General features: G+C 36.8%; 2 protein-coding genes across 2 annotated transcripts in view; both read left to right on the forward strand.

Moving 5' to 3' along the window:
- Nucleotides 1-15,526, forward strand: part of stxbp4 (syntaxin binding protein 4) — a 38,542-nt gene extending 23,016 nt beyond the window's left edge. The window contains exons 19-22 of the mRNA XM_053511970.1: nt 2,933-2,982; nt 9,076-9,218; nt 15,103-15,160; nt 15,396-15,526. Of these exons, the coding sequence (XP_053367945.1) occupies nt 2,933-2,982; nt 9,076-9,218; nt 15,103-15,160; nt 15,396-15,504 (360 nt within the window). The 3' untranslated portion in view covers nt 15,505-15,526. The remainder of the gene's footprint in view (nt 1-2,932; nt 2,983-9,075; nt 9,219-15,102; nt 15,161-15,395) is intronic.
- A 2,482-nt stretch (nt 15,527-18,008) lies between these two features.
- hlfb (HLF transcription factor, PAR bZIP family member b) lies at nt 18,009-23,638 on the forward strand. The gene is made up of 4 exons (XM_053510765.1): nt 18,009-18,473; nt 18,920-19,225; nt 20,608-20,822; nt 21,678-23,638. The coding sequence occupies exons 1-4, from the start codon at nt 18,365-18,367 to the stop codon at nt 21,891-21,893; spliced, it is 846 nt and encodes a 281-aa protein (XP_053366740.1). The 5' UTR covers nt 18,009-18,364; the 3' UTR covers nt 21,894-23,638.
- The last annotated feature ends 1,202 nt before the right edge of the window (nt 23,639-24,840 follow it).

Raw genomic sequence — 24,840 nt, forward strand, 5'->3', positions numbered from 1 at the left:
GGGTGTGGTCCTGGTCAAGACAATCTCCTAAACTCCAAACTAAATGTCAGAATCTGAAAGAAAGGTGATTAAGCAATTTTGAGCGTGGCATGGTTGTTGGGGCCAGACCGGCCGGTTACTGGGATTATCACGCACAACCATTTGTAGGGTTTACAAAGAATGGTGTGAAAAGGGAAAAACATCCAGTATGCCGCAGTCCTGTGCTAGAGGTCAGAGGAGAATGGGGCGACTGATTCAAGCTGATAGAAGAGCAACTTTGACTGAAATAACAATTCGTTACAGCCAAGGTATGCAGCAAAGCATTTGCGAGGCCACAACACGCACAACCTTGAGGCGGATGGGCTACAACAGCAGAAGACCCCACCGGGTACCACTCATCTCCACTACAAATAGGAAAAAGAGGCTACAATTTGCACGAGCTCACCAAAATTGGACATTTGAAGACTGGTGTCTCGATGAGTCTCGAATTCTGTTGAGACATTCAAATGGTAGAGTCAGAATTTGGCGTAAACAGAATGAGAACATGGATCCATCATGCCTTGTTACCACTGTGCAGGCTGGTGGTGGTGGTGTGATGGTCTGGGGGATGTTTTCTTGGCACACTTTAGGCCCCTTAGTGCCAATTGGGCATCGTTTAAATGCCACGCGCTACCTGAGCATTGTTTCTGACCATGTCTATCCCTTTATGACCACCATGTACCCATCCTCTGATGGTTACTTCCAGCAGGATAATGCACCATGTCACATAGCTTGAATCATTTCAAATTGGTTTCTTGAACATGACAATAAGTTTACTGTACTAAAATGGCCCCCACAGTCACCAGATCTTAACCCAATAGAGCATCTTTGGGATGTGGTGGAACGGGAGCTTCGTGCCCTGGATGTGCGGGAAAGGCCCGGGTTTGATTTCTAGCCAATGCTTAAACCCCAGCCGCTGGATGCCGTGCCGGTCCCAAGCCCAGATAAAATGGTCAGAAGTGTTGCGCCAGGAAGGGCCCTTTATGAAAGACCAACAGTATATATATATATATATATATATATATATAAACAAGTAGTCAAAAATTGAACACAAGTTTTTATTTATTATTTTTCAACATTCTTGGGCAACAACTGGAGATTTCAGAACTATTAAAGAATAACAACAAAGATGAGAGTCAGTTGTTATTTTAAGACACAAGAGTCAGCTGTTCTGGAATAGTTCTTGCAAGAACAATATTTTGAAGTACATTTGCAAAACCTACAACCACCATGATAAAACCAGCTATCATAAAGACCTTCCCAGGAAAGCAAGACCACAATTTACCTCTGCTACAGAGGAAAAAGTTCATTTAAAATTACCAGCCTCAAAAAACACCACTTAACATCAACTTAGATTAAAAGCTTTACAGAGCATAAGTAGCAGACACAACTCAATATCAACTGCTCTAAGGAGAGTAATGTATATATTAATGAATAAATATACATACTGTATACTGTACATTGTTAAATGTACAGTATATGTATATTTATTCATTAAAAAATTTAAGAATACTTTTTAATTAGAGTATACAGTAGCATCAGATCAAAGTTCATCTTTTCTGACTGTCTTTAACTCCTTTTGCATTCGGCTAGAGTCAGTGTCACTACCGGTAGAATGTGGTGATATCTGGACCCTACAGAGGTTGCACAGGCAGTCTAAAACCTTCAAGATTAGTACATGCCAGTGCCAGAATATTTGCTGTGTCTCCCATCACAGTCTCAAGAGCATGAAAGAGATTCCAGGAGACAGGCAGTTTCTCCAGGTGAGCCTGACAGGGCCATAGAGGGTCCTTAACCCATCAGCAGGACCGGTATCTGCTGCTTTGTGCAAGGAGGAACAGGATAAGCACTGCCAGAGTTCTACAAAATGACATCCAGAAGGCCACTGGTGTGAATGTCTCTGACCAAACAATCAGAAACAATCTCTATGAGGATGGCATGAGAGCCCGATATTCTTTAGTGGACCCTGTCCTTAATGCCTGTGGAGCTAGATTGGCATTTGTCAGAGAACACCATGATTGGCAGGTACAAAACTGGCTCCCTGTGCTGTTCACAGATGAGAGCAGATTTATCTTAAACTCATGTGGCAGACATGAAAGGATCTAAAAAAGCCATGGAAAATGTTATCCTGCTTGTAACATCGTTCAGCAAAAGCAGTTTGGTGGTGGGTCATATCCATGGAGGGAGACAACGGCAACCTGACTGCCATTACTATAGGTATACAATTAATGTCCTTGGACCCACTTTTAGACCTGGGTTCCTCCTGGTGCCTGATAATGCCCAGTCTTGTGTGGCGAATGTACACAGGCAGTTCCTGGAGCACAACAAATTGATACCATTGACTTGCCCCCACGTTTGTCTGACCTAAATTCATTTAAAAAACACCCCTGGGACATTATATTTTTGACCATATCATGACACCACATTTTAGACAGTCAAGGAGCTCAGGTATGCCCTGGACCAGATCGGGAAGGAGATACCCCCAGTATTCCACCCTATTAGTAGCATGCCCTGATGTTGTCAGGCATGCATACAAGCACGTGGGGCCATACAAACTATTGAGTATTGTACCATTTAGAGTTGCTGCACTTAAATTTCAGCAAAATGGACTGACCTGCTGCATGATTTTATTTTATTTTTTGGGGGTGTCTATGAATTCAGTCTTCCGTATTTTGATAATTTTTCTCTACATTTAACGATGTGGCATCCTTTTGTTCCTAACACATTACTTAGTCCATTGTGATTACCTATACCTAGTTGGTATAGATATCCAGCATAATTTTTCTCCCACTAAAATCAGATTTTTTTTAGATCACTGTTTTTGAAGTGTTTCTTTACTATTTTTGAGCAGTGTTTATAAGACAAATACACTTTTATGGAAACTCATACATTAATTTTTATCCTTTTTCACCAGGTCATTCAAGACTTCCTAACAGAAAATCAAGAATCTTTAAAGACTTTTGGGTAAGTATTTTCATCGTAACTTCTTTTAGTATGTCAGCTAGAAAAGTATACAACAGCATAAGCCAAAGTTAAAGAACATTTAGAAATAAAACTTTGTATGGTTTGTTTACAAGGGTATCAGTAATAACACTGATGGCTGCAATATAATTTATGGTGTGCAGATGGGGTCAAAAATGTATAGGGGTATTTTATACAGTAGGGTATTTAAATTTATATTCATAGGGTATTTATATATTTATCTTATATACTATAAGATACTATATTATACTATTTAGATACTATAAATATACTATTTATCCATATCTTACAACTATGGACAATATGTACAAATATGTACATTATTTATTATGTTTCATTTCACTACTAGGTACAGTGAGGTCAATAAGTATTTGATCACCCTGTGATTTTGCAAGTTCTCTTACTTAGAAATCATGGAGTGGTCTACAATCTTCAGCATAGGTGTATTTCCACTGTGAGAGTCAGAATCTAAAAAAGAAAAATCCGGAAATCACATTGTATGATTTTTTTACAATTTCTTTGTGAATTTCTGCGTCAAATAAATATTTGATCACTTGCTTATCAGCCAGATTTCTGACCCTCAAAGGCCAGTTATTTTGCCTTTAAATAGTCCAGCCACAATCAGCCAAAGTCTAAGTAGATACATGGGGTATCAATGATGCTAAGAATGGTAAAGAATCAGCCCAGAACTACACGGGAGGAGCTGGTCAATGCCGTGAAGAGAGCTGGGACCATCGTTTCCAATTCTACTATCAGTAATACACTAAGACATCATGGTTCAAAATCTTGCATTGTGCGGAAGTTTGCCAGGGACCATCTGTATGATCCAGAGGAGTCATGAGAGAAAGTCCTGTGGTCAGATGAGACCAAAGTAGAACTTTTTGGTCTTAACTCAATTTGCCGTGTTTGGAGGAAGAAGAATGATGAGTATTATCCCAATAATACCATACCTACAGTGAAGCATGGGGCTGGAAGCATCATGCTCTGGGGGTGTTTTTCTGCACAGGGGACAGGACGACCGCACTGTATTAAGGAGAGGATAACCGGGGCCATGTATTGTGACATATTGGGCAAAAACCTCCTTTCCTCAGTCAGAGCATTAAAGATGGATCGTGGCTGGGTCTTCCAACATGACAATGACCCAATGCACACAGCCAGGAAAACCAAGGAGTGGCTTCGTAAGAATTATATGGACTATTTAAAAGCAAAATAACTGGTCTTTGAGGGTCAGAAATCTGGCTGATAAGCAAATGATCAAATACCTATTTGACACAGTAATTCACAAATAAATTGTTAAAAAAAATCATACAATGTAATTTCCAGATTTTTCTTTTTAGATTCTGTCTCTCACAGTGGAAATTCACCTACTGTATGCTGAAAATTGTAGACCCCTCCATGATTTCTAAATAAGAGAACTTGCAAAATCACAGGGTGATCAAATACTTATTGACCTCACTGTATATAGGTATATTCCCCCTATAGTATATGTATTCTGTACATACTGTATCATTCAAAACTCATATACACTCACCTAAAGGATTATTAGGAACACCATACTAATGATAAACCCCATACAAAGATGCTCTATTGGGTTGAGATCTGGTGACTGTGGGGGCCATTTTAGTACAGTGAACTCATTGTCATGTTCAAGAAACCAATTTGAAATGATTCGAGCTTTGTGACATGGTCCATTATCCTGCTGGAAGTAGCCATCAGAGGATGGGTACATGGTGGTCATAAAGGGATGGACATGGTCAGAAACAATGCTCAGGTAGCCCGTGGCATTTAAACGATGCCCAATTGCCACTAAGGGGCCTAAAGTGTGCCAAGAAAACATCCCCCACACCATTACACCACCACCACCAGCCTGCACAGTGGTAACAAGGCATGATGAATCCATGTTCTCATTCTGTTTACGCCAAATTCTGACTCTACCATTTGAATGTCTCAACAGAAATCGAGACTCATCAGACCAGGCAACATTTTTCCAGTCTTCAACTGTCCAGTTTTGGTGAGCTCGTGCAAATTGTAGCCTCTTTTTCCTATTTGTAGTGGAGATGAGTGGTACCCAGTGGGGTCTTCTGTTGTTGTAGCCCATTCACCTCAAGGTTGTGCGTGTTGTGGCTTCACAAGTGCTTTGCTGCATACCTCGGTTGTAACGAGTGGTTACTTCAGTCAAAATTGCTCTTCTGTCAGCTTGAATCAGTCGGCCCATTCTCCTCTGATCTCTAGCATCAACAAGGCATTTAAGCCCACAGGACTGCGGCATACTGGATGTTTTTCCCTTTTCACACCATTCTTTGTAAACCCTAGAAATGGTTGTGCGTGAAAATCCCAGTAACTGAGCAGATTGTGAAATACTCAGACCGGCACGTTTGGCACCAACAACCATGCCACGCTCAAAATTGCTTTAATCACCTTTCTTTCCCATTCTGACATTCAGTTTGGAGTTTAGGAGATTGTCTTGACCAGGACCACACCCCTAAATGCATTAAAGCAACTGCCTTGTGATTGGTTGATTAGATAATTGCATTTATGAGAAATTGAACAGGTGTTCCTAATTATCCTTTAGGTGAGTGTATGACAATATATATACCATTATCTTTTTGAGATGTTTATCCACTGCACAATGTTTGCACAATTATACTGTATATTATACTGTATATTACTACATACAGTACATAAATATTACCTTTTGAATTTTCTGTTTGTTATAACACATTGTTTTTTATTGTAAATAGTCTACACTTTTGGTTAGATGCTATCTGCATTTCATTGGCTCTGTACATACGCTTTGTACACTGACAATAATGATGATCTAATCTAATCTAATCTAATCTAATCTAATCTAATATCCCAGGTCTATATGACTTAATGATTATCATATTTTAGTATTTGTTTTTAGTTTTTTAGTTTGTTAATAAATTTTATTAATTAATATACGTGTTTAAAGCATATTATTTATGACTATTTACATTACATGAAAAGTCTGTTTGGAAATAATAATGTTAAAAAATAATATTTAAATTTGACAGTGTTTTGGTCATTTGTTGTCCAGACTGTAAACTAAACCTAGACAAAAAATATATTATGTATAAATCCAATGTACACATAATTTAAACTTTCATGTGGTGTTGAAAACTCAGTTTATGATACAATGTTTTAATATCACCCTAATTCACAACTCTAAGCTACGCCTTAACAGCGTCTTTTATTATTACATACCACAGATATTACTGTCTGTCTGAGTGGATCAGCCTTCTGCAAGACACACACCCATTTGTACAACACTGCCCCATATAAAGTGGTTTTGTATGTGTCAAAACAACTTATTAGTGTTTACATTGCAAACTGCATATTATTTCAAATTATAAATAAACATAACAGTGTATGTTCATTAAAATGTTCAGTTTTTATATAATTTGGGATAGTAGGTTTAGTAAGTTATGATATTATTCATAATGATAACCATCATCACTATTAATGCAATTAATATATGACACATGAGCAACTCACTGTGAACTATTTATAAAGATTCAGTGAGCAAAGATACCTACACTCCCACTTTACACAGTTACCTTACCACAGATGTATAATAATTATTGCAGCTGAATCAAATAGCTAATGTGGCCATGTGCGTTAGTTAGCTAAAAGTGTGTTAAGGAAATGTTACTAAAGAGAGAATAGGTCTGCAAATCGTTCTTTAAAACAAAATAAGTTTTACTTCCTGATGGAAAAAAAGAGCTAAAGTAATCGGTTGAATCACACACACACACACGCACACACACATGTATACTGTATATATGTATAGTATGTGTGTGTACTGTATATATACACTAACCTAAAGGATTATTAGGTACACCTGTTCAGTTTCTTATTAATGCAATTATCTAATCAACCAATCACATGGCAGTTGCTTCAATGCATTTAGGGGTGTGGTCCTGGTCAAGACAATCTCCTAAACTCCAAACTGAATGTCAGAATGGAAAAAAATGGTGATTTAAACTATTTTGAGCGTGACATGGTTGTTGGTGCCAGACGGGCCGGTCTGAGTATTTCACAATCTGCTCACTTACTGGGATTTTCACGCACAACCATTTCTAGGGTTTACAAAGAATGTTGTGGAAAGGGAAAAACATCTAATATGCGGCAGTCCTGTGGGCGAAAATGCCTTCTTGATGCTAGAGGTCAGAGGAGAATAGGCCGACTGATTCAAGCTGATAGAAGAGCAACTTTGACTGAAATAACCACTCGTTACAACCGTGGTATGCAGCAAAGCATTTGTGAAGCCACAACACGCACAACCTTGAGACGGATGGGCTACAACAGCATAAAGTATAGCAGAAGACCCTATCGGGTACCACTCATCTCCACTACAAATAGGAAAAAGAGGCGACAATTTGCACGAGCTCACCAAAACTGGACAGTTGAAGACTGGAAAAATGTTGCCTGGTCTGATGAGTCTCGATTTCTGTTGAGACATTCAAATGGTAGAGTCAGAATTTGGCATAAACAGAATGAGAACATGGATCCATCATGTCTTGTTCCCACTGTGCAGGCTGGTGGTGGTGGTGTAATGGTGTGGGGGATGTTTTCTTGGGACACTTTAGGCCCCTTAGTGCCAATTGGGCATCGTTTACATGCCACGGGCTACCTGAGCATTGTTTCTGACCATGTCCATCCCTTTATGACCACCATGTACCCATCCTCTGATGGTTACTTCCAGCAGGATAATGCACCATGTCCCAAAGCTCAAATCATTTCAAATTGGTTTCTTGAACATGACAATGAGTTCACTGTACTAAAATGGCCCCCACAGTCACCAGATCTCAACCCAATAGAGCATCTTTGGGATGTGGTGGAACGGGAGCTTCGTGCCCTGGATGTGTATCCCACAAATCTCCATCAACTGCAAGATGCTATCCTATCAATATGGGCCAACATTTCTAAAGAATGCTTTCAGCACCTGAATCAAAGCCACATAGAATTAAGGCAGTTCTGAAGGCGAAAGGGAGTCAAACACCTTATTAGTATGGTGTTCCTAATAATCCCTTAGGTGAGTATATACACACTGGGTGACACCAGATAGTCTGAAGTCTTGAAATATTAAAATATTGAGAATGTGGATGTGGTCATTTAAAAAGTGTGAAATTGGATTGCTTGCTAAAAAAGATGTGCATTAAATTATTATACATTTTAGTTGCCAAATAAAAAGGCTACAGTGGAAATAAATTAATTAAATAGAGAACGCTCTTGAGAATTTTATATCCTATATGCTTGCTATACTTGTATGCAACGTACTACTTCATGCATCTGACTGTGCGTGCCCTGAAAATTTATCAATTGTGCAATATTTTTTTTTATGTTTCATAACTCTGTATCTGTGTCAGTGGGCCTGAACACATGAAGCCCCTTCACCACTAACATATTTTGTATTAGGTGTCATGCTGGACAATGGGTTGTTCCATTCATGCTGCCTGGTCTGTGTGCTTTTGTTCCTTTCAGGTCAAATGGAGGTCATTTCTGTATAGCTTTCATAACGAAAAGCATAAAAACAATTTTTTAAGCACTAGAGATTGAGGTTGAAGAGTTCTGAGAAAAAAAAGATTGGATGCAAGAAAGACTGAAGCAGAACTGATAGTCACAGTGTACAGTATATACACAGTTATAATATATTTACACTAGAATTCTACCATAATTAATTAATGATTTCACACATTATGTTTTGGGTTAATATTTTTCCATCAGTAGGTATTTAATTTTGTACTTTCTTTCCTGGACATGAACTCGGTGCTGGGCAGCCAAAGAGCTTTATATTTATCTGCAATGTTTGTGCAGCTCCAAGGTCGCTGGCTCAATCATCAACCTGGATATAATTCTATACAATATTATAGCATACTGTTTATGTTGAGCTTCATGTGTTTCCCACGTGTCCATGTGGTTTACCTGTACATTATTTAATTTCTAATACTATTTAAGACAAAGCAGATCTCGATATCTTCTATATCTTCTTTGGAAATAAGTAAATCAAATTTGGTTAAAAGTGCTGTATGATTTTTTTTTCACGTTTTACAGCTCTGAAAGTGAGCCAAAGCTGACTACACTGTCTCAAACTCTGGCTACAGACAGTGGAAGGAAAGCATCTGCAACAGCCTCCACACTTGCTCTGGAGGCTCGGGAGCTTATTCAAACAGTTCAAGCCATCATAGCGGTGGACTGTAAGTGATATGATGATAATTCATTGTTCAAATAATTTGGAATGAATTGCTTTAAAATGTGAAAAAGTGCAAAACAAGTAGTATACTGTATGTACTGTATGGTGTGCTAAGGATGTTATAACTGTCTGATGATAATTGATGACAGATCATTATGTTGGGCATAACATATACAGTTGTTATCTACATGTATGCCCTTTTTAAAACTCAAATTGAATTATTGTAGCAATGTGTAGTATTATGTTTTCTCTAAAGATGTCAGTAGTTGTACCAGCATTGATGCTATCATGTAACTGTCATTTTCTGTGGATATATGTTTCATGTTGCAGTGTGTGTACGTTTTTTGGGCCCCTCTGCAAAAAATACAGCAGCTGTTGTGAGTGGACTGAAGGGGTTCATTAGATTTTTGGACAATGCAGTAGTCAAGAAAAGGTCCATTTACACACAGCAGGTCTAGGCTGAGCAATGTAATGTGGCAAATTCTGAAAGAGTAGTTCTGAGTGGATTCATTTAAAAAAAAATTACAGACCTTAACGCAATTGAAAATTATTAGACTCTTTTACACAGAAATCGTGCTATGAAGACAATAGTAAGACCTCTTGAAAATTAGTGCTTTCCCTGATTATTCACACAGAACCACCTCAGTGTTTGCCTTGTGGCATTGCACTAGGTGTGGGGTTTAACAAAACAGAAGTGGTGTACTGTGTGGCATGTCACACACATTACACATCTCAAAATGTCAGACCCCTGTTCTGTATGATCTCATCTTGCCCCTTTCACTACTCCTTACTTAAAGGCACGACAACAACAACCGCAATTCCGCCTCTGTTTTTTTTATACAGAATGCCAAGGTGCAGCAGGGCTGCAATATTACTGCCCTGGAGAGGCTGTTTGAAAGGTTGTGCTTTTTGGGATGTGCTTAAGAAGACTTTACAAAGTGTTAGACTCTTTAGTCAAGATCACAGTTAAAAATTAAGGAAACTGATATAAGATGTTGTGATACTGCATAATATTGTTGAAACAATGCCCCTGTAAATACATGCTATAATCAACTGAATATTAGACAGTGCAAGTTTTTATTAGCTAAGCAGTGTGTGTGTGTGTGTGTGTGTGTGTGTGTGTGTGAGAGAGAGAGAGAGAGAGAGAGAGAGAGATTATGTCTCTATCTATCTAACCCTCTATCCATCTATCTATATATAATCAAGGGGTGTTCAGGTTAAACCATGCATGATTAAAAAAACCCCACAAAAAACAACTTGTCATCAACTTTTGGAAGAGACACATCTGTCTGTAGGTCTGTAAGAACTGTACACACCATCACCAATTGCACATTACAGCTGGTAGTTATTGTTCCCATATCCCCTTTACAGTCATGAATATACAGTATATATACTGTAGGGGTCATGACAGTATATATGGGGGTGTTTAAGACTGTAAAGTAAGGGTAGTCAAGGGTAGCTCATTGGTTGGGGCATTTGACTACAATTCAGAAGGTTCCAGTTTCAAACCCCACAACCACCAAGTTATCAATGTTGTGCCCTTGAGCAGCACCCTTAACCCTCAACTGCTCAGATGTATAATGATGTACGTCTCCCAAATGCCTGAATGTGATGGTTGTTTTCTAAAAAAGTGTCAGCAGTCTTCCCAATGATTGTGGTTGTTTATAATGAACTACATTAAGAGATTCATACATTAAGAAGAAACAGTATTTATTCTTTATGCCTAGTATTTAGATCAAACTCAAAATTAAATATTCTAACATTTGACACAGTTTCTTTTTTTTCATGAGTTGTAAGAAGTAATCGTGAATATTAAAACATAAAAAGTCTTAAAAATGAAGTTGATGTGTGATGAATCTAGAATATATGACTTTTTGAATTAAACAATCAAAAAAACTTTCCTTGATATTCTTATTCCTAAATCCATTTCCATGGTATTCCTATTTTTTAGATTGCACAGTGTGTATATATATATATACACACACACACTGTATTTATGATAGGCCCAATGTAAAATGTATACACACTTCTAGATAAAAATTACATGCCTATTTTCTGATGTTACAACTACTGGCATCTTTAGGGGAAACATAGTGTTACACATTGCTGCCATAATTTAAATCGAGTTCTAAACATGGTCATGGATAACAACTGTTAAAGTGTGTATACATTGGGACACTCTGTACATACTGTATACTTACAAACATACATACAGTTACTGTTCAATATATATACATAAATATAAATATAGCACTTTTGTATGGTCTTTTTTTTCATTTTTTATTCTTAATAATATGGTATTGCGTTGGTCAAATGATCTTTTCACTGTTATACATTAACAGAACATATTAAAGTATGGAATAAACTAATTAGGGAAAAAAGTCTCATAATCTGGTTTTGGCATACAGTGTGAAAGGAATTAGGTCAATCCAATAAGGAAGCACAATTCAAGGTGCATTTCCTGGTACAATACGCCCATCGGGTCTGATTTGCCTCAGCGCTGCAGTCGTTGCCTGGATACAAATCTCTGAAAAGGCAATTGTCAGGTTCTTCAAAAGCATTTGGTGTCACGCAGCACTCTGCAGGAAGCAGGCGCTGTACAACGACACAGACAACAGTGTCAATTTGAAACAGAAGGGGGCTTATTAAAGCAAAGCAGACCTATTTGGTGACAGAAAATTGTATTTTAGTTTCAAATAACTTAAATCAATCATTAGGCTATTTAACTAATTATTTACCTCTGATTATGACTTTAAAGCACTGTTTTCAGTAAGTTTAATTTTAAAGAGAAGTGTCTATCTTTTGTCATTCTTATACAAATATGTAGTTATCATAACCTTATATTGGTCCATATATAAACTTATTAAAGACAAGTTGCTAATTGCCTCCACTGAGATTTAGAGCAGGATCATGAAAAATAAAGTAGCTTGGAAAATATCTATTTGTGTGTTGTTGTTTTTTTGTAGTTTTAAATTGTATTTATTTCCTCACAGAGCTTACACTATTGTTTAGTAATTGGGATTTATTACATGGCAAAGTTAGTAGGTTTATTTTATATATAGAATGTAAGTTTATATAGATTGAAGTTGAAAGATTCTGCTTTAAATATTGTATTTCCATGAATAATGGTAATTTAATGTCCATACAAATATACTTGGCTGGTCTGTAGCATGGTTGCCTAGCCCTAATCCAGAAGATTTACCATCTTTGATATGTTTGAGTCCTGCTTAATCTAACACACCTGATACAGTTAATTACAACCTTCAGGAGCATATAGGATTTACAGCCAGGTCTGTTGGCATGCAACTCTGTAGGGTGGATGATATCCAGGAATGGAGTTGGGCACGTCTAGATGTTGATGGATGAAACAGCAGAGCCAAACACATCGACATGCTTGCCCAAACAGAAGTTTCTCTCGTCTTATCTGGTCATGGACTTTCCTTTCTTACTCATTCTCAGTATCTGCTTTATTCTGGGTTCCAGTGGTTCCAGAGCATACTATAAAACACTTTACCTTACAGGAATATATAGGGAATGGGACACCATTTCATCTCATGGTACCATGCACTTACAATTACATTTTCATACACATCTGGGGGCAATTATGCACAATTATAAATTACCCAATCCACCTACTAGCATGTTTTGGAAGGGGGACAAATTTGGAAAATCCATGAAGAAATCCACACAGACACAGGCAAAACCTGACCAGAAACTCCACACTGCGCCAACACTTTACATGACACAATGTTTTTCTTATTGGTGAAATTAGTGTAGCATGTTCGACAGCATGTGTTATTTCTCACTAAATTTGCATGATTTTGCTATCTTTTTTAGTGTGTTAGACAACACATATTTATGTGTTAGACAACACATATACTGTATAATTTTTTTATAACATATTTTATGTTTGTACAGTATACAGTATATTAAATCATGTGTTTGAATCTTTCCAAAGCCCAAAGTCAACGTTTGAAAAATACATACCCCAACTGTCCACTATTACAGTGTATCAGTCCATTTATAAATCTAATCAGCCAATTGTGTGGCTGCAGCAAATTCATAAAACATTGCAGATAAAGGTTAATAGCTTTAGTAAATGTTTACCTTAATCATCTATTAACAAAGCGTGATCTCTGTGACTTTAATTTTGGCATGTTTGTTGGTACCAGATGGGCTGGTTTGATTTCAGAAACTGCTGATCTCCTGGGATATTCACACACAGCATTGTCTAGAGTTTATAGAGAATGGTTCAAAAAATGAATTAAGTGTGTGACAGTTCTGTGGGTGGAAATGCCTTGTTAATAAGAGTGGTCAGAAGAAATTGCCTAGACTAGGTCAAGCTGATAGGAAGCATATAGTAAGTCATATAATAGCTCGTTACAATCTTGGTGAGCAGAAAAGCACCTTAGCAGGCAAAAAACATTGACGTTTAGTGTACTGTATGAGCTATGACAGGAGAAGACCACATCAGGTGTCAGCCAAGAATGGGAATCTGAAGCTATCATTGGAACAGTTTGATTAAAACTAAAAAACTGAAGATTATAAAAAAAGATTTTTTTGGTCTTTTTCCAGTCTTTTCAACTGTGCTATCCAACTAATTTACCTTAATGCTTTTTTGCCCACCATGGTTGTAAAAAGTGCTTATTTAAGTTACTATAGCTCAGTCCAATCTAGTCATTCTCATCTGTTCTCTTTCATCAGCAAGGTGTTTTAGCCTGCAGCCCCTCTACCCACAAGGTTTTTTTTTTTTTGCACCATACTGTGTAAACTCTAGACTGGTGTGTGATCAGTTTCTGAAATTGGGTCCGCACACAACCCATTTGGTACTAACCATGATGCCATAGTTAAAGTCACAGAGATCACATTTCCCCCCTTATGATGTTTGATGTAATTATTAGCTGAAACTCGTGACCTGAATCTGCATACTTTTGTGCACTGTGCTGCTGCCACATGATTGCCTAACTGAATAACTGCAAGAAAGAGCATGTGTATTGGTGTTCCTATTAAAAAGGATGGCAAATGTAGGTTATACTGATGCCTGCTTTATAGTGAGAAGGCAGAGTTTTTAAAAGCTTGAAAATTATACCTACTGTATAATACCAAAGGAACTGTCCTTCATTACTTTCCACCTCTGCAATATAGTCTGAGCATAGTGTAGCATTTAATGTTTTAAAATTATGTTTCTCTCTTAATCTATTAACTTTGAGGCTCCTTGATCACAGAATCTTTAGTTTTGATCTCAAAATGAAAGAGGCAAGGGTAAGAAAGAAAGCAAAGAAGGGTAGATAGATTGATGAGTGAGGATGATGAGGCAGTAGTGTGGGAGGGGAAGGACAGATAATCAGCCAGGAGCTGAAGGATCAGGTGAAAAGAATGGCGGGGGAGGAAGAGGAAAAAAAGGAAAACGCGTCTCACACGCTGGGCTGCATGTGACCTCTTAGGGAGCGCTGTTCACGTTTCAGCTGAGTGTTTTCCACTGGGAGAGCTGTTGTTTTGAGTTGCACATGGACTGCCACCCTGCCCTCACCTGATGAAACGAAACAGGGTAACCTTAAGTTTAAGAAGGATGATGCATGTGTTTTTACATGTGACAGACTGCAGAATGCGCAGTGATATAGTCAACATAGTGGAATAGAGTGTGATGTAGGCCCTGATTACTCTTGCAACTTAGTAAAGGTCTGGCACACATAAATATTTCTTCCTTAAAACATATTATAAATTAGTTTTAATCAATTTTATTTATACACCGCTTTTTACAATGGTCACTGTGAAAAGAAGCTTTACAAAAAAAAACTCAGAATATTAGGAAAGTAATTAGAAATATGTGAGAAAATATGTATAAATATAAACATAAGGATGTTATTATGTTATCCATCATCTCTTAGGTTTACCCTATGGCTGGGATGAAGCATATACTGCAAATGGAACCAAATACTACATTAAGTAAGTTGCTTACAAGATGGTACATTATATCTTTAACTATCTTTGCTATCACTTTCAGTTATTGTAATTTCATTTTGCAGCCTTTCTTTCTTTCCATTATTAATATAAGGGCGAAGTGCGTATGATTTGACTATTTTTGACACGTGAAATTAGTTTTTACCTTAAGAGAGTGTATCAGTAGTATGCTCAACTTCCCGGAGTGTACATGACTTGAGGTGTCTTTATGTTTTCTTAGCCATGTGACTCAGACAACATCATGGACCCACCCTGTGATGAACTCCTTCGGTCTGCCTGAAAAAGAGGCAAACAAGCCAACGCAGAACTCACCAGAGTACGAAGGCTAAACCCAATCTTACAACAATGTCCCTTTTTTCTGAACATTATTTGTGTTAAAAAAAAAATTAGTAGGTTAAATCCAACACGGAATAATATTACCAGCATAAAATTTAAAACATTTAAAGGGAGATCCTATGATTTCTGGGGGATATAAAAACGCAAATTGTAGGTAAACTGTTAGTGTGTCGTACTGTATTTTCTCTTTTAGTCCGTACAGACAGACATTTTATACCATCAATAAAGATTTAGATATATATTTAGATATATATTTAGGCAATATGTATATATAAATAATTTTTTTCTGTTATTTTATTTTATGACTGTCTGATCCTTTTTAAAAAGGCACATTGGTGGAGGTGCCTATTGATAAAATTTACATTTAGAGCATTTGGCAACATTTACAGTAAGTACAGTATGTGCTGTCTTTTTGTATCAAAATTATACCGAGGCTCAGAAATGATGCCAAATTAATAGCAAGTGCCAGATCTCTGCAGTTGTCTCTCCAATTTATCTGGTTTAACACTATCTACAATTTCCTAAAAACATTCCTTTAGTAGTCATTCCTTAGATTTTTTTTTTATTAAATATCTATTACTGCCAGTTCTCTAGAAAAGGGACCCTGGTTTAAATACATTCCTATATTTCTTTTTTTCTTGCATAAAAGAAAAAATTCCCGTTATTTTACTCTGGTCTTTGACGTTTTCCATTTTCTATCCCATTCAACATTCCAGTCTACAGAAAATCTTTTAAGTCAACTATGTACTATCCTGTCATTTAACTGTAAGAAAGTTAAGTGAGCTTAGTGAAGCTCTGATAATGAAACCCGTTTTAAATACACCGTATCTTAAACCGACATACATGTACAATAGAACACAGTTAGTTTAATAAGTAATCTGTCTGAAATCAATCAGCAATAAACAGTGTTTATTATTTTGTTATAACCTGTTCCAGAGGAATTGAACACTACCCACAATTCACAATGATGTTAATTGCTTTATTTAATTTTCCCTATCAGTTTGATATTCTCAACACAGCAAAGAAATCCTTGTCTTGTCTGTTGTAAGCCTATGTGATGTATTTAGTAACTGTTAAGAGGCATAGTACACATGTAAACCTGCATACAAATGCATGTGTGGATGTACCCCAAGCCTTATGTTGATATTTTCTGAAAAATACATCTTGAAGGTTTGCTTTGCTAAGTGCTGATTTACTTAATGCTTTTACTCTTCAAGACATGCCTAATAAGATATTTATATTATGAATATATGTGTTTAAATCTTTGATTAGATATGTTCCTTGTTTTATTTGGGAATATATTGTGATTTTGTTGTGATGGAAATAAAGTACACCAGACAACAGAATATAATCATTTCCAGTTTCCTTTTTGCACTGAGTGTAACGGGTTTAGCTATTTCTGAGTTAGAGTGTACAGCACAACTCAATACACCAAATGCTCAGGGCCATGTGTATTGATTTTTTTTCCCTCTCTCCATGTTGTTAAATTTATCTGCTTCCAGGATTTGAAAATCAGAGATCACACATACTATGCCATCCCTCTCACCCTGATTTAGGATGGCCCTCCAACAAAATGGGCAAATTGTTAAAATCAAGCACTGAACATACTGTAGCATAGCATTTCATATAGTTTTCAACCAAAAGGTTTAGAAATTTGGAAGGGAATTCAGCCACTTTATAGTTTAAGCATAAGACATTATATATAAAGTATTTAAAGCCAAAGTCTGCTTCCTGATACCATTGTAAGTATTTACAATGTTGTCTTGGGTTAGGCACTTCTAAGCACTCCGCCCTGTGTATTTATTCTTACATTTCACCCCTTACGTTTAACATTGCACTGACATGCTTCATCTAAGCAGTTGCACGCACGAATCAACAACAAAACCTGTTGAGCTAGATAGTGATGCGGACGGCTTTCAGTTTGCACATGCTGCGCCATGTGGCTGGTCGTGTTTCAAACAGAGTGGCCTCTCATCACGATCTATTTTCAAGTTTATTGCTTTAGCAACCGGTTGTCATGGAAACTTCTGAAGAGGAAAATATGTCACAAGATTAAGACATTTCCGTGTATTCCGTAAAACTCTTTATTATTGTTGTTTGTTTGTGATTTGGGCAGTGAGACTGACTTAAAGCAACGCCTCTCCTCAGCAGCGCGTGAGTTTCAACGTGACTAGCGAGGGGCAGTCGCACGCTCGCGCGCTCTCTAATTGGACAAAAGTAGGTCAAGCCGCTCAGATCACGTGACCCGCCGCTCCCAGCACGCGCCCGGTGCGTGCCAGCGGCTGAGCGAAACAGTCCTAAACACGCTTAAAAAAAACGAAAGTCTAAATGCACGCATTGCAGTTCTGCGAGTTTTTAAAACCTGGTTAGTGAAAAAGTGAACTTATTGCGGTTGCTTGTGTTTTTTTCCCCCTTTAACCTTTGTTTCATTGTTTATTGCGTCTTTGCCATTATAAATCTAATGTCAAAGAAATTAAACGCAGGTAACCTATAGCTCCCGTCACATCACATTTGTTCCTGATTTGTGTGTATAGTTTCCATGCAGCTGGAAAGTCGGTCCAGCCTCTCGAGCTTTGACGTCATGCGCCTCAGTGCTCACACATGGAAGTGATCATTACAGTCCACTCAACAGTTTAAGGTCGCAGAGCCCGGAGCTCACAGTGCAGCAGTCTAGAGATCTATCAGTCTATCTATCTGACTTTTACTCGTGGTTATTCTCTTAACGCATTCCACTCGTCTCGTACTTCTTTATTTTTGGCAAAGCAGATCGTGCACTTTCTTCCGAGCGTCTATCTTTTTTTTGTTTTGTTTTTCTTTTTTCTTTTTGTTTTGCCTGCACGGAATATCACTGACATGTCCAGACCTCTGACCATGAACCCAACTTTTCTACCTCCTCCAACTTACGGAGTGCTTAAATCTCTACTCGAATATCCAATCAAACTACCCCTGCACCACGAAGAAGGTAAAACGTTTTTGTCTTATACATTTTTTTTATAAATAACATAGCATTGCTTTTAATACAATGTTATGCTATTCATTTTATTTATCGTGTAGATAAATATATGAAACTGTAAACACATTCAAATAATAGAGCTGGTTATATTATTTGAATGCATTTATAATTGCACGCACACACACACACACACATACACTCACATAGCTCAATGCAAGATTTTTTTTTTGCTTATTCTTGATGACATTGTTGATTATCTCGTGCCAAAATCAAGGCAAAGTGCACTTTGTGTTTACAGTCATTCAGTAGTCTGTATCCTCATAATTACTGCACTCAGAACAAAAAAAAAAAGAAAAGCAAGCAACCAACATACACATATAGAACACATAATCCAAGTGATTATTACTCCCATGAAATGGTAACGCAGTCAACCTTTCTTTATTCATAAATTGCAGCTTATGACAAGGAGAAGAAGTTGGAGGAAGAGAAGAATGTGCCGCAGTCTGCCTTCCTGGGTCCGGTACTTTGGGATAAGACCTTGCCTTACGATGGTGACAATTTTCAATTGGAGTACATGGACCTTGAAGAATTTCTGTCTGAAAATGGCATCCCTTCCAGCCTACCACAACACGAGCAAAGCCAGTGCCCTCAGCAACAGCAGCAGACCCCTGTCTCTGTCATGGATCTCAGCAACAGAGGCAGCACCTCCATCCACACAAGCATGGTCTCTCAGCCCTGCCTCCAGAGTCCCACACGAACAGGTACAAGCATTGCTACAGAAGTAACATTCCCGCAGAAAATGCAGTTGCTGTACACAAGGGTCTATTACTGATGCTTTTTACCTGAATAATAAAGCTGTTATGAGCCAGTGTCATCTGTAGTATCCACACTAGAAACAGGCGGCTACAGTGAGCACCTGGAGTGTACGCTGATGTTTTTGTCAGTCAGTGTGTGGGAAAACGTGACAGAGTCAGTTGCTTTAACATGTGACAGCTGCAAGTGAGCTGCAAGTTCTTTTAATTCAAGCACGTTTATTCAGTCTGGCCATTCTTTTAATGTCACTAGTTCAGCACTGTGCTCCTATGTTACAAATGAGAGAATTACTTCAATATCGGCTCTATACGTGGTATGAAATGCATATGACAAATTGTCAAAGTCTTTTGAAGTTTTTATGAGGCCTAACCTAATAGATGATCAGCCTTTGACCTGTGTAATAATATAATCTTCTTGTTTTCTTGTGTTCTGGAAGAATTTCCTTGTCTAACAGCAAAGCATTTTACCATATACATTCAACAATATCAAAATTGCCTTTTTTATTTAAAATTACTGATCTTTTTTGTGCTTTTCTTTTTATGCCACCTAAACAACAACTGTACATTGTTTTGCAGTATTGCAGTATGTATTTTTTAGGGCTTCTTTGCATTTACTTTGATGACATTACTAGCAAACCTGCTGCTTTTTAAACAGCTAAAAATAAAATCAAATCTATTGCTTCACAATCCACCCTATTCATTGATGCACCTTTATCTTGGCATGTCTTCCTAGTTTCTGTCAAACACAATAATAATGTAGTGCTTTTGTGTATAAAGGTAGAGGTGTGTACATGACATGACTCAACTTTATTATTTATTGCATATATAATTACAAGCTTGCTGACATTCACCTTTACATGTTTTTAATAAATGTAAATATTAATTAAGTTAAATATTTCCTTATTTTTTGGCTGTTAGAGCTTCCAGACATGGTTTTTTGTGTTTGTAATTAACCCACATCTGTCACTAGTGTGATCAGGCCTGAATTGGTCTGTATAAAACAGTTTTTACTTAAAATACTATAAGATGCACAATCCATATGTGCCATGAAAAATAACTGAACAACAAAACAATATATTTAATTAACTGGTTGGTGAACAAGCTATATAACAGTCATGCAGCTATTACTTCAGCTAATGCTGCTTCTGATTTTTGCCTGAATGTGTCTTCAATGTGTGTGCTGCATTGTCACCTAGTGGATGAATACTGATACTACAAGCTTGTGTGAAGTTGCATTTAAGTCATTTTAGTTACTACCCATGGATTTCTAAATCAATCTGTATTATAGATGTTTTATTTAAACATAAACCTCTTTTAATTTTTATATGCAGTATTGCCTTCAGCACGCAGCACTCCTAGCCCAGTTGACCCAGAGTCTATCCAAGTGATGATGAGCTATGAGCCTGACCCAACAGACCTAGCTTTATCCAGTGTGCCTGGCCAGGAAGCATTTGACCCTCGCAAGTGCAGGTTCTCTGAAGAAGAGCTTAAACCTAAACCAATCATTAAAAAGGCACGCAAAATCTTCATTCCTGATGACATCAAGGTAACAGTGAAGCTACTGCATTTATTTATTTATTTATTTATGTGTGTGTGTGTGTGTGTGTGTGACAAAGAGTTGCTTTTACCCAAATTCTCATTAACACCTACCAAGTCATTTGCATCTATTGCTAAGAGGCTTTTGTCCAGTATTTTATTCATTCATCCTTGAGAGGCTGAACACATGTGATTTCACTATTTATGAAGCACACTAGTTCTTCTGGGGTTCAGATTAAAGGAGTTGCTATTTTAATTTGTCCAAATAAAAGTGGATCCATGCAAGGATTTGTAGAGTAATAAATTGCTTCAAGCCGATTTCGCAGTCATGACTTCCCCCCCAAAAAAACCGCCAGCACTCAGATGGATAATTCTTTAATACCCAGTGTTCCATTAAAACCTGAACCTAAAAGTGATATTGGATTGTGTTTGAACATTGTGTGCTTTGGAGATAACCAGCATAGCATTTTGCTTACAATTGCTCGCTGATTGTGTAAACAAAAATAGAAAAATGTGCATGTTCAGTGATAAAAAGTATGCAGAATTCCTAGATCTAGAATAAGTGTAATATAAATAAATAAGCACATATTATAAAAAAATAAAAATAAATCTGATTTCTCATTGTGTTGCCATGGTAAGAGTAGCAGCAGCAACATTCTGTAGTAAATTGACAAGACAAAATTCATGTGGCAAAGTGTATTCATTAGACAGTCTGAAATTACATTAAGGTTGTTTTTATACATTTGCCTGTTTATTGATCAAAAATAAATGATAAATGTCCACTTCTTTTTTAAAAATGTCCGTGTGTAGTAAATACAACTGTTAGGTTAGCATCTTATGTATTATTTGAAATATATTTGTGCAGGATGAAAAATACTGGGCACGGCGCAGAAAGAACAACATGGCTGCCAAGAGGTCACGGGATGCTCGGCGCCTGAAGGAGAACCAGATTGCCATCCGGGCTGGTTTCCTGGAGAAAGAGAACTCAGCTCTCCGACAGGAAGTAGCTGATCTGCGGAAGGAGCTTGGGCGCTGCAAGAACATTCTAGCAAAATATGAAGCTCAGCATGGCCCTCTGTGAGGCCTACAGGCTTGTGCAATAGGAAGGACAATGCGAGGCTGTAAAGCCCTTTCAGCGTTCAAACATGTTGTCCATCATCTCTGTCTGTTCTTGGCACTTTAGAATTTTGTGTTAGTGTGAGGGCATGGTTGAGGGTTTTATTATTTTTTCGGAAGATTTTTATGCTACCAGGAATGTTTCTTTCTTCCATTTATGTCATTGTTATAGGTGCATTGTAGCATTTAATTGTAAAAAAAAAAAATGTATGTCTGTTTGTTTGTCAAAGTAGTTACATTGTTGTGTTTTTTATTAATAAAGTACAAATTGCAGGCTTTAAATGTTTAGTGAGCCATCCAGTGTTAAAGCTGGTGATTAAGGCCTCACTGTACAATGGCCTGCTGTTGTCACAGAGAGAATAAATTATAGAAAAAGATATAAAAAATGAATATTTATGAGTATGCTTTTTTATTATGACAGATTTTTAAAATTAAATTACTTGGCTCTGTAAGCTGTTACATGATTGTGCGTTTCTTATATTCCAGTTACCTTTTATTCCAAATACCTCTCACATCAGCATGTTTTATGAATGCTTAAAATATTTTAATCTTTTAATCTTAAATATTTTATTTCTGGTTATATTTACCATTATGTCTTTGACATCCACAGTTACTTTCTTTTTCATTATAAGAATTATGATAAGATGAATTAACACACTATACCCTTGGCAATAACTTAAATGACTTCTATACTGAACATGAATGGAGTCAGGGATATTTTGTTTAATGATATAAGGGTAAATGACACTGCCAAGTTTTATTAGCACTGTTCATTTCACAGACAATGGCAATGTGTTGATTTTTAACTTGATTAATAATAATAATAATAATAATATTAATAATAATAGTAATAATAATAATAATCTGTTTGCCTTTTGGAGCTCATGTGTTCAGAATGTAATGACTTTTAGTCTCTAAAAAAAACTATCAGGTCTTTATTTCAGACAAGAAGGAAATATCTTTGTATTGTTATATTAAAGTGACATGTTTTAAATGTTTTTTTCCCCCCAAAGCTTTTCTTGTTTTTGTACAGTATTTTTTCTATGAATCGCTAAAGATGTGTTTTAAAAGGTATCTCACTACATGGAAAAAAAATTGCTTTAAAATTTTCTAAGTACTAGCTTGCTGAAATTCTGCATGGGCATTAGTAAAGTATAATCCAATCTATTTGTCTAATGCATTAAAATGATTTTTGCATTTAACATCCATCTGTTATCTCCTAGTCATGCTGAATCTATTTTTTATGCTTTAATGAATGGTGAAGCCCCCCCTCTCTTTTTTTCTGCTGTTTATCCTCTTGTTACAGTGGGATCAACACAGTCTGTAGTGTTTCTTGCTGGTAAAATGAGTTGTTCTAAGAGATGGTATTATTATGTGTTTGCTATACTGGTGGAAACAGTGAATGTTGACTGTGAAAACATCTTATAACATATAAAACTTAATTATAGCATGTATATTTTTTAGTGATGTATTTATTACTTTCACAAAAATATGTTTATTGTCTGGCCTTTTTTTTCTCCGTTTTCTTGTTTTTTTTTTTGCCCACAATTACAATCAAAGCAAATACTTAACCAAGAAATTTGTAGTGTTTTTTATGCTTAAGTAAAGCTTAAATAAAAGTAATTTTACTAACTTAATTTTTCTTCTTCATATGCATAAAAACAATCCCCCAAAACGATTTTTTTTTGCTTATGCATACAAACTCTGCACTCAAACTTTAACTCAAATTTTTTATTATTTTTTGTAATTTCTTTTGAATAAAGGAGTATATTAAACATGGGAGCTATTTCAGGCTTATTTCTAACACATGCTAATACAGAATGCACAATGCAGTTGACCTATTAATAAATGTATATCTTAAAGACATTATTATTATGACAGTTTTATAATAATAATAAAAAACTGCCTCTTATTAAGCAGTATATAACCTTATTAATAAACAATATATAAATAATTTACTTTCTTTTAATTATACTGTATGCCAAAAGATGAAGTAAAGTTTTTGAGATATAAAAGAAAGGTTTGGCATTTTACATAATGTCTCTGTGCAACTATAGTATTTGTCTAAGGTTTTGGGTTTGAGGTCTTTACAGCTAAATTAAATAGTTTGTATGGGTCAAGTTGGATTCAAATGAGCTTAAAATGCTAAATCAATACTGGAGACTTAACTGTGTTTATGTAAGAAACCACTAGAGAGCATCCTTTTTCTAAAAATCAACTTGTTCTTGCTTAGAGGTTGTACAGAGACGACCAAACCTGCCTCCTAATTGTTTTCTTCATTATCATCTTTACCTACATGCCCAGAAGGTGAAATACTTTGCAAAAGTCTTAAGGCACATTCAAATAAATGATGTAGGACAAGGGTAAAAAAAAAAAAAAAGAGTAAAAAGTAAAAAAAAAAAAAAGGGGGGGGGGTAAAAAAAAAAAAAAAGGAACGAGTGGAAACCTCGGATTACGAGTAACACGGTTTACGAGTTTTCCGGAAGACGAGCAAAGATTTTTAATAAATGTTGACTTTAAACCACGAGTGTTGTCGTGGTTTACGAGCTCCGAGTATCATGTATAACGCATGCGCTTCCTGTTTTGACACCGAACGTCGCGTCATCACAACTGAGTCAACGGTTTTTCTCTCTCTGGTGCTGCGGGTACTCATCTCCCCTGCTGGGTCTTAGTGCTCGTCACTTACTGGTACGTATAATGAATTCGTGTGTGTGTTTCTTTCTCTTGTGCTGCAGAGTGTGTGTATTATGTGTGTGCGCGCATAATTTGACACCGCCGGTTCACACACACGCTCTCTTTCTCGCCTTTACTGTACTGTGTGTCAGTGTTTGAGTGTGTGTGTTATGCGTGTGTGTGTGTGTGTGTGTTTTACTTTCTCTTGCGCTGCTATGAAATAAGATCACTGTCAGAAA

Source organism: Clarias gariepinus, chromosome 14, assembly GCF_024256425.1.
Source record: "Clarias gariepinus isolate MV-2021 ecotype Netherlands chromosome 14, CGAR_prim_01v2, whole genome shotgun sequence".
NCBI classification, from domain to species: Eukaryota; Metazoa; Chordata; class Actinopteri; order Siluriformes; family Clariidae; genus Clarias; species Clarias gariepinus.

Bases quoted from the DNA above. Each gene is read 5' to 3' on its own strand.
- hlfb (XM_053510765.1), top strand. From the start codon at position 18,365: ATGTCCAGACCTCTGACCATGAACCCAACTTTTCTACCTCCTCCAACT. The intron at 18,474-18,919 runs GTAAAACGTTTT...CATAAATTGCAG, and splicing joins ACCCCTGCACCACGAAGAAG to CTTATGACAAGGAGAAGAAG. The intron at 20,823-21,677 runs GTAACAGTGAAG...ATATTTGTGCAG, and splicing joins TCATTCCTGATGACATCAAG to GATGAAAAATACTGGGCACG.